Source organism: Tetranychus urticae, chromosome 2 (genome assembly GCF_039701765.1).
Source record: "Tetranychus urticae isolate SD_2017Ah chromosome 2, NJAU_TeUrti_SD_1.0, whole genome shotgun sequence".
In the NCBI taxonomy this organism is placed as follows: Eukaryota; Metazoa; Arthropoda; class Arachnida; order Trombidiformes; family Tetranychidae; genus Tetranychus; species Tetranychus urticae.
The window spans coordinates 7781580-7792874 of record NC_142959.1 but is presented as its reverse complement, the minus strand read 5'-3'; the positions used below and the strand labels follow the sequence as shown (position 1 = coordinate 7792874).

The 11295-nt window shown below is 32.6% G+C and overlaps 1 protein-coding gene across 1 annotated transcript; it reads left to right on the top strand.

Moving 5' to 3' along the window:
- Positions 1-1029: 1029 nt before the first annotated feature.
- On the top strand, positions 1030-3451 carry LOC149093797 (uncharacterized). The gene is made up of 4 exons (XM_089266882.1): positions 1030-2016; positions 2073-2144; positions 3019-3108; positions 3163-3451. The coding sequence occupies exons 1-4, from the start codon at positions 1171-1173 to the stop codon at positions 3226-3228; spliced, it is 1074 nt and encodes a 357-aa protein (XP_089123008.1). The 5' UTR covers positions 1030-1170; the 3' UTR covers positions 3229-3451.
- The last annotated feature ends 7844 nt before the right edge of the window (positions 3452-11295 follow it).

Here is an 11295-nt window from a genome sequence, read left to right as displayed (position 1 = left end):
TCAAGCTCGGTGACTTTTTGACTGTTGAGAAGAGCTTTTTCATATTCGTAAGATGGTTCTCCTGATGATCTAATCGAACATTAACTTTTTTGTCTTTTCTAGTTTATCTTGGAAAATATATCAACTCTTATGCTATTCACAGTCAACATTGGACCTTTGATTAACTGATACTAAAATAAAAAAATAAAGCATCGATTTCAAGCATCCAATAACACAAACTATCAAGTTGAAGATAATTTACACTATACCATAAGTAAGGATAGGCCTGCTACCAAAGAATGGAGGAATGAGCAACCCGTGAAAGCAGTTATTCACGCGCTGTGTAATAGCCGAAGAAAGCGGAAAAATTTTCTTTATTCGGAATTTTCGACCATTTTTGATCAACAATTCAATTTAGAATCGAAAATTTGAGTAATGATGTTTTGGGGAAATCAAAATTTAAGTAGGTTAATCAATGTTTTCAAGCATGAAATTTGTTTAAATTATGCAAAAAATATTGATTAAATATACAGAAAAAAATCGAGGCAATTTCATAAAAACTATGTTAATTAATCATTTGAAATCACCGATTAAATTGTGAAAGATTTCTGGGTTATCTAATAACATATGCATATACATGTAAATAATATTATGCATTATATACATGTATAATGAACATTATAAAAAATAACAATAAATAAAATAATATTATGATGTATTGATATTGAATAGATATCACAGAGTTGTTATTATATGCCATTAAATTAACAATTTTGGTTGAGCTGAAAACAATGACTGATACCACTGAAGTTTATTTTAGCGTCTGAAAAGTCTGTATTAGAAAGATTTGGCAAATTTAATTCGTTATTCATTTAAAGTTCCTTTTATTTCAAGAAATTGTATTCGAAGTTAACTTTTACCGTAATCAAGTTTGAATCTCTGTAAAAACAAATGATGTCAACTAAAGTTTCGAGTTTTTTGAGCAAAAAGAAAAATGAAGTTTTAAGAAATTTGGAAAAATTGTCAAGTTTCTCTTTCACATCTCCCGATTCAAATAGACTTGACTCAACTGTTGTTCAATTTGTAAAACGTACAGAAAGATTAACTTTTGTCTTTCAACTTGACTTTAATGGTCGAAACCGAAGCAACTCTTTTGAAGTGAACACACATGGTTACCGTCGATACAAATGGATGGACTGGTTCATAACAATCAACTTTTTGATTAATTTGATGAGATTCAGTGTGCTTATTTACGGTTCAAGTGATTCTGTCTCGTTTTACCTTGGCGATACATTATTTCATTTTAAAGATCGTCATGTTTTATTGATGTACAGTACAGCGGCATTCGTAATAATGTTTATTTTTCGAGAATGGATTTTAAATCTTAATGCGAAAGGAAAATTCGAAATTCTGTCAGCGTGGAGAGTTTGTTTCAATGGTTTCAACTCGACCAACTTGCAAATGAATAATCTTGTTGCTAAAAGATTTCGATCAGCCATTTTTATGTATACTATCATTTCGCATAACGTGATGCTTTCAGTCCCTCTTTTTGCAGTCTGTTTGTTCTTAATACCATTAATATCCAATCCTTGGACATACGAAATCCCTGAGTTAGCCTTTTTCGGTCTTTTGTGGTCCATTCCAACCATCTTTCTTTTCACGTTTCTTTTAAATGCTGTGATTGGATTCGCATGGTACAATGTATGCTCTATTTACTTTGATCTCTTTCGACTTTACGATCTAGTGCACTCTGCAGATGACTTGAATCACTGGCCAGTTAATGAAAAGCAAGTTCGATCATTTTGTGTGGTAATAATTCGTCACCTCAACAATTTTGAAGCGATTTCTCACAAGTTTCGCTATCTACAGTTATCCTACTTCATAATCTTTGCTGTTGCAGCTGATTTCGACCTTTTTCTTGGAATGATTGTTAAAATTTACAATGAATTTTTTGCGAATCTGTTCACAATCCTTGGTTTTTTCAGTCTGATAACTCTCGGAACTTTTGGTTTGATTTTTGGAAATTTCATCTCACAGGTAATTTAGAATCTATTTTAGTTAACATTTCATTAATTTTCATATTCTTACATTAGCTAGATAAGTTAACAATGAAACTGCATCAACTAACTACGAAGAGTAAATTCAGCATGAGCACATCCAATAAGGTGAGTAATAATTACATATACTTTTATTTGAAATGGACACGAGTAGGTCTAAAGAAGAACTAAATATAATAAAAATACTATACAAATCAATCGATTAGCGAATATGGTGATTTCTTAAGTCTCAATCAGAGCTCGATCAGCATTCTAGTTTTCTGATAAATCTACGTTCAAACAGGGCGAGAAAATGCAGAACCCATATTACAAATCATTGATCACACCAGAGCAAACTCCCCTCCACTTTGAATTCCTCTCTACCATGTGCTATTTGAATTAATAACACCAAAAATTGAAACTAAACACAGGTCAAGAACATAATTTAAAGACTTGCAAATTGTGTGTGAAAGAATCAGTGGACGGAGTGGTTAAGCTGAAAGCGTTTATTAGTACACCGGGATGGGTTTACAATATGGGATTGATTTAAAGCACAATACAATATTTCAATGTTACACAGACTGTTACTATGTCAAGAGGTACAATAATAATTAAACTCATGGAGTAGGTAACAATAGGTAAGGTAAGAGAGAGGCAGGTTAGGGAACCATCGGAGCCCGGCTTAGACTCCAGCGATGGTTTTTAGAGTTGTAAATAGGAGAACTAGGAAACTAATATGTTTCTACCTAAGAAACTTTAGTCCTTTTATACCAAATTCTAACTAGCTCACTTAACTCTTTTAACTCCCTTTACAATTAATATTTAACAATAGGTGAATACTTTAGCCATTGCAACTAATTAAATGTCAAATTTGATTGATGCTAGTGGTCCAACCAAAAGGTTGTCAAAAAGATTGATGGGTGATAATTTAATTAAGTTTACGTTAAAAATCAATAAATTCAATTTTCATTTGTTACAGTGTGCATCCCATCTTTTTGTACAGATTTTGGAGATCATGGATCGTGCAACTGGACCATACAATGGCGTTAAAATCGGAGACTTTGTGACTCTTGAGAAACGGTTTTTTGTATCGGTAAGAGCTATGAAAATGCCACTTGAGCAAACTCTTAATTTTTTTGTTTTCTAGTTTATCTTAGAAAACATATCAATTTTGATGCTATTCATTTGCAATATTGGACCTTTGATACATTAACTCAAGAATATCCATCTAAGCGAAACTAAAAATTCTAATTTGTACGTAAGTTGGATGGATTGTTCAGATCGTTCATATTTGAAGTTTAATAACTGCAACCTAATGATTAAAAAAACGAGTGTTATTATTAATACTAATACGACCGTATATGAAACATCTGATATATGGTTCGCAAGTATGAAATTAAAATATTGTCTGATGGTTAAAATAGTTTGAAGAATCATATGTGATATATTGAGTTCGATATTTGTTCATTTAAAAATGAAATATCATTGAACTATTTATAAAAGAGTTCAAAGTGTTTGTCGATACTTATAGTTGTATTGAAACGGCTATTGCTATTGCTTAAGCAATCCAAATGTTGACTACATTTTAATATAAAACAAAATACAAATTTTCGATTTGACCATTAGTCCTCTACATGATTAATCCTGATATTATCAATGATTGTGATTCCCAAGAAAAGAGACGGGTCTTATAAACGAAGAGTGCAAATATTTTCATATTAAGCACAAGTTGATTGAGTGAAATGATCTATTTCCGATTTGACTTATTCCGAATTATTTTCATTTTTTCAATAAGCTCAATATGACGAGATCGCTTAAATCAAGTAAATCTTTGCCTCTTTGAAACAAGATCCATTGAATGTAACTATTGAACCAGAAAAAGTAATAATCAATATTGGTTTGGGGAATATCAACTCATCTCGTGTACAGCTCAGATCAAACATTCAATGTCTTCCCAGGGGATTAAGACCGTTGCTCAAATAATGACTTAGATCCAAAAAACATCATAAAAACATTTTATACTAATAATGCTAGTTAATGTTTCTAACATTTACTAAAAAGATGATTTTATAAAGTTCAGAGAGACAAAACTTAAACAAAGTTGAGGTAAACTGTCGACCAGCTTTTAAACTGATTTGTAAACGATTCAATAACTTGAATAAAGTTTAATATGTCAATTTGTAACCAAATTTGTTCAATCAAAACTTGCCTCCGATGTTATTTCGGTACTAAAGATGATTCAAAATTGGTTGGAAAAGTAATTGATAAATTCAACTCAATATTACTTGAAACTTGTGTATTGAAAAAAGGCTATCATCAAGATCGGGAAAACTCTTATTCAGGTTTACCTAATTTTGGTTCTTGGCTTTTTACTCTTCGATTGTTGAGCTCAGTTGTAATACTTCGTTTCCTCATAATGATATCAATGAATGAGACTTCATACATCCATGTTATTCTTGGTAATCAATTTTATTTGGCTTCTACTTCATATATTTTTCATGCTATTCTACTCGCCTTTTGCATGTTAGGACTGATTTCTCGTGAATATTGTCTAATAATGGAAGCAAGAGGCGATCTTCATTTTTTGAGTCAAATCTTGATTATCAAAGATCATGGTTTCGATGAGTCAAGGTTGAATCTTTCATCGTATCAGGCTTACATATTTAAAAAAAGAACTCAATTTTGCCTCCTTTTCTGGCTTTACTTTATTTATCCACTGTGCTATTTTTTTGTTCCGATGATAATTTTTGTTCATCTTTCCAACCCAAATATTTGGTCGAATCCAGTTTACCTTGTGTCAAGCACGATGTGGTGTGCAACTGAAATTTTCACTGTCATTCATCTCAACACGAGCCTATCAGCGGTCGTATGTACCATTCTTATATTAATATGGCTTTGCGTTGGACGAATGAAGACTGTTATGGAAAGATTGACTTTGATGACCTGTGATCAAGTAGATCAAATCGGAATGCAGCTTGCACAAACAAATTGTTTCTTTATTCATTTTCTCAACGACTTTCGATCTTTAGTGTTTAATGTAAAGTACTATGTTTTATACAATTTTTTGATCATTGCGGCTGCATCAGACTTTGCTATATTTTTTGGATTCATCATCAAAATCCATTCACCTTTGACTTCTAATCTTCTGGCATTCACAGGTTTTTTAGCAATTGCAGTAGGTTCATTAATAATTTATGCTTGTTCAGCCTTTTGGTGCCAAGTAAGTTACAAATTAATTACATTTTTCATCCAGTTTGTCTTCAAAAAACTGTACATTTGCTAACTTGATTCTACTTTAAAAATTGAACAGTTTAATCTTTTCTGTGGTATTTATTCGGCTTTTCTGGCTCGATCCAAAGCCAAACTGAACACAAATCAAGGATTAAAGGTAAATATTACAATAAGACTCTTTGGTAAATCAAGTTGTCGATCTAATTTGTATTTAGATTTTGCATATTTTAGAAATGTGTTCATACAACGGCATCAAAATGGGGGACTTGTGCATTATGCAGAGCACACTTCTCGTCTATGTATGTACAGTTTTGATAACGAAAACTTAACTATTGATACAATTAATGCTTATTGTTACCTTTTCTCGATTTCAGTTTCTTCTTGAAAATGCAGCAGCAATAATGTTGTTAGTTGTAAACTTGCGATCCCTAGATGCTTAAGGAATGTAATAAGTAATCGATTTTCGCAATCAAATTCATGCATAAGTTTGCGAAAAACTTGGACATCATTAATCAAGATTGACAAGCAAGCTGGACAAACCAGAAATGTTTTTTAACTCCACTTGCAACTCGTAAACAACTTGCACTTAAGCATGATTTTGCTGAAAATTTTCATGGGTCTGCCGCTGAAATTCATAACGATTTATAATTCAGTCAGTCGATTAAGTAAAAAAACATCGGATTGACAAATTGAAACATTTGACAACAACAAAATCACTCAATATTTGCATATTTAGCAATCAAAAATACTCAAGAGTATCAAAGTTATACAACATTATTACTTGTGTCATGAAATTTTCATCGTAAATCATTAAATGGAGAACCCAGACTATTTATATTTACGCTCCTCTTTACTGTTTTACATTGATCAAATAAATTGTATTCAATGTTGCATCTTCAATCGTTGTTTGGGCTTTATATTTCAATTTAATCTCAATGTTTACAATTTGCTTGCTGTCACCCTCCTATCTATCTTGAGGATTTGGGTCTAAAACAGCAAAAGCTGAAAGGGCAAATTCAAAATAAGCAAAGCTAAAACAGCAAAAAAGCAAAAAAATGCGCATGTTTTTTAGATCTTTTCTGCTGATTGATGGCGTAGAACAAAAGTTTTGGTTAAAATGAAATAGTTTTTCTGAGGCTAATATTGAAATTAGATAATGTTTATTAATGAATTCTGAATATTCAGACACAATTTTATGAAGCATGCATAGCTGTTCGCATATCTAAATATCATGCTTTTCTACTGCGCATCATGCTTGCAATGTACAGTATTTTTCGTTTGTAAAAGTGTACTCTTTCAAATGAAAAAGTCATAATCTTCGCACAGATTCAAGCTTCTTTAAATTCAAGCTTTTTAATTCCTTCGTTTTCAAAACAAAAAGTCCTTTTTTCGATTGAAAAAGTCGATAGCTAAAATTGGACAGAACTTAGACTTTTTTTCTCCGAGACTAAGCCTAAGTTCACAAACTGCCCATCGGGTATCTTAAGGAATTGAAGCTATGGACTTTTTCAATTGCAAAGACGACTTTTTGTTTTGAAAACGAAGGAATTAAAAAGCTTAAATTTGAAGAAGCTTAAATCTCTGCAAAGATTATGACTTTTTCATTTGAAAAAGTACACTTTTACAAACGAAAAATACTGTATTGCAATATTTAACTTTATCAATGAATTCAAAAGCAGAAATTCTATTTTTTGGATAATCTTTAATTTAAGAATTTTTTCGGTGATTAATTGATATTTTTTGTTCTTTTGAGGTCTGATTCCATGAGAAGCTATCAATAGCAAAATTTCATAGTTATTTTGCTGTTTGATGAGCGTTTGTATGAATTGATAAATGTTAGCGTGATTTCGACCAACTGCTTTATTCAATGAAGAATGCCATCCTTCGACATGATTATTCGTCCTAGGGTCCGAATCATTACGATGGATCCAAATTTTCATAGGAAATCTTGAATCGTTAACTAAATAAGTATCTTCGCAGTATTTTTTATTGTTTCATTTCAATTTTGAGCTAATTTGCTCATTTGGCCTTTGGCTGTAATGAATTTCGCCCTTTCAGCTTTTGCTATTTTGTTTTTGCTGTTTTGGAACTTTACTATCTTGAACCATTGCTGATCTTGATAAAAAATTTATGCACCCATTATAAGATTATACAATCAAAGAAATCAAATCCCGCACACTTGCAAAGACAGATATGCAAAGAATCGATATGTCGGTAGAGTTTATTTCTGATCGAAAATTAGCTTGAAATTGATGCAATAACTCATGTGTTTTTGCTTTTATTTGGCAATATCCATCTTGCTTAAATTAATGCCTAGTTCTTTTTCAAATGATCGGATCAAAATGATTGTACAAACATCTCAGGGATTCGATGTTGAGTGGGCACTAAATCTATGCGTATCGACAATCCAAGAAGTAATTTAAGTTTAACTTTTTGATGTGTTGAACTTGATTGATATTGGATCACTATCCACGTTTATATACGTTTTTCCACTTTTTACAACTTTTTATAAAGTTCCAATGGAAATCATTAATAGAGATCAAAGAAGATAGATTTATCCAAGGGCACAATATCGCTAGAAAGAAAACAAACAAATTATGAAGAGATGATCATGACGAAAGACAAAACAGAAACTTACATTCGTTTACTAACTTGGAAACTTTACAATAGTAAAGAACGATGTCTATGTATTGAAGGACAAAACAATTGTGATGGAAAAGAAAAAAATTACCCTATCTTTGCCCATTTTATACTTTTCTTTGACAATAAAATATCCATAAATTAATGATTCAAGTCATTTTTGCTTAAGATTGATTAAACTAGGCTAATCAGATGTATAAATGTGTATGCAAAATACAAATCGTGACAAAAAAATTCAGAAATAATAAAATCAAATAAGATTAACTTTAAAGGGTTAAAAAACATAATTGTGTCAAAAACGTGGATAGTTATCCAATATCAATCAAGTTCAACACGACAAAAAGTTGGACTTAAATTATTAATATTCATGGAGTTGACTTGATGCATATCCAATGTTTAATTGATTCCTTTGCAATGATCAAGTGATCGATGAAATATCAATAAATGGGGTATCTTGTGTATCTTCATTACCACTATATGGTCATTTTAAAACTTTTCACTGTGCGTATAAGAAGGCTACAATACTCATGACACTGATGAAAGAAAGCTTAAACTTCAACATCGTCAAGAAATGCACAACACAAGAAAAGGACAACAATTTACAATTTTTTGATTGAACGTTGATGAATTTTGTTTTAGTGATAGACAAGAAGGAATGAAATTGGTGAAAAACCGAAAACCGAAAACTGTAATTTTAGCGAATTTTCAAATTTGCAAGCTCGCATTGGTAAAATCAATGAGCCTTTTCATCAATTCCTGTTCACAAATCGTTATTGCTTTTTTCGCATGTTTTATATCAAATTGAATCTAATTTTATGTTCTGATCGTTATAATTTTCAAAATAGACGCACCTATCTTTCAAAAGTTTCTAGAAATAGACAATTATTTTGCCATATATGCACTATTACTTGCTTTCATTCAGTATCATTTTTATGCAAAACCAGAAGCTTTTTAAAAATAATTATCTTTTAATTCTTGTGATGATAAACGTTTGTTTACATTGGTTTCTGCCATCAAATTCAAAATATCATTTATTGTTTCATTTTCTAAATCAAATTCTAATGGAGTTCCTACTATTTGGCTCCCTAACATATTTTCAACATCAATTTGTTCCCATGGATAATCTGTATAAATCAGTGAGTAGAATGTAGCAGCCTTAGCCCAAACGTCATATTTTGTATCGCGTTATTATGTCAACTAATATTCAGGCGCACAGTTTATCACATGTATAACAACCATTATTACCACTGCAAATCGTTGCACCAAAGTCAATTAGTTTCATTGCACCATCCTCGTTAACTGTTATATTATCAGGTTTTTTATCTCCGTGTACTATTCTTTTCTTTGCGAGAAAACTTAGCATATCGAAAATCTCAACGATCCATCGAAATAAATCATCATCTCTCAAGTTGATTTACATCCACCAACTCTTTTCTGAATCTAACTTCTTAATTTTCCATGAATAGGTATACAAGTATAAAGGTATGTTCTAGAATGATTCAGCTTTACAATTGTAACAACTGAAAATCAATTTATTGATTTTAACCAAAACTTAATTAAATTTTGCACCTATCAATCTTTTTGACACCTTTTTCTTTAAGACAAATTCATCAATCAAGTTGTCATCACTAATGTGATTAGTTGCTTTTGGTCATTCTAATGGCAAAGTGAGACAACTTAGTTCGAGTGAGCATTAGTTCAAAATTAGTATAAAAGGATTAAACCTCGCTAGTCTCAGATTATTAAGTTCCTAGTTTCCTTACTTAGAACTCTAAAACCATCGCTAGAGTCCAAGCCGGGCTCCGATGGTTCCCTAACCTGCCTCTCCATCCACCTAATAGTTACCTTAACCATTTGTGACTAAAATTGTAACCATTTTATTGTAATACTGTAACTTGTACTAGTGAGGAAGCAATAATAAACCCATATTGTGAACCTTATCCCATATTCAATAAACCCTTCAGCATTAACTCTCTACCTCTCTACACTCGTCCACGATTCTTTCAATTGGAGGTTCCACCGAGATCTGTGTATCAAGTCATCACCGGTTTGTCTTCAGCCAGTTAGCTGTTAAACGGTTGATACTCATGCCTACCAGTTAGCTGTTAGCTGTTCGTTGTTTGTACTTTTACGTGAAATTGCCAGCCAATAGCTGACCGTCCCTACTCCGTCCTTTTCAGTCCTGATTTTGCTCTACGTCAAGGATCAAGGTGAGTCTAGTATTCTTTTGCAAGCATGCTAAGCTTCATGAATCCGTATGCTAGGGCTACTCCTAATATTGGTGCGCCAAATAAGACTACTTGTTCTGTATCTTACCCAAGCATGCCCGTAACAATATCCCTTTTCACCGGAGACGAGGAAAATGGTAATATCATTGATTGGTTTACCAACTTTGAGTATACCGCTTTAGGATGGAGTCAAGACGATATGTTCAAAGCCCTTCCTGCCTACCTAGATGGTAGAGCACGAAGATGGTACACCTCAACTTTCAGTTCAAATCAATCTAAACCAACTACTTACACTGAACTGAAAGCAGCTATGATCGCTGACCTATGTCCTGCTGATTACAGGTCTTACTTAAGCCAACAACTTCAGCAACCTAGGCAAATGCCAGGTCAGCCTTCTATTAATTTTATATATGGAATTCAAGAGTTATGTCGTAGGATTGATAAAAACACACCTGAGGTCTTCATAGTGAGTATGGCAAAGGAGAAATTGCTGCCTCAAATCAAGTATGGAGTTACTCTTCAGAACCCACAGAATTTAAATACCTTGATTCAGTCAGCTAGGTTAGCAGAGAGGGCAATGTGTAGTTGTAATGGTCCCTTCCCCTAATGGACCAAAACTTCAGACCTTTCTATCTACTCAGTATCCAATTAATCCACCTCATACAGTGATTCAAGCCCCTCAGTTTCATCATCAAGGCATTCCTCAGCCACAATTTAATCGAACAGAAAATACTTACAGACAAACTTTTCCCAAATCTCCAAAAGAAGAGTCAGAACCTAAACCCAGTACAAGTGGCTGGAAGAAACCAGACGAAAATAAGAAAGAAGAAACTAAACCAAAAGAAATTACGACTCCTAAAAAGCGAGAAAGACCTCTAAGCCCTAAACCAAAAGGTAAAGGGAAAACTTATGTCAAAGTCATTGCTAAGTCCGACACTGAAAGCGAGAGTGACTTTGAAGTAAATGCAGTTGTTAGACAAACTCCAACCCCACAAGTTGAGTTAACTGATAGTCAGGTAGTTGATTATACAGTAAATGTCGATTCAGATTCAGATTCTGACGAGTAAGATGAAGAATTTTCTGATGACGGAGATTTCGCTAGTTATGGATTCACGAGTGATGAAGACTCCTCTGAGGATGAGGATGATTTTTCATTTCTGGATGATCACAGTTACGCTGAA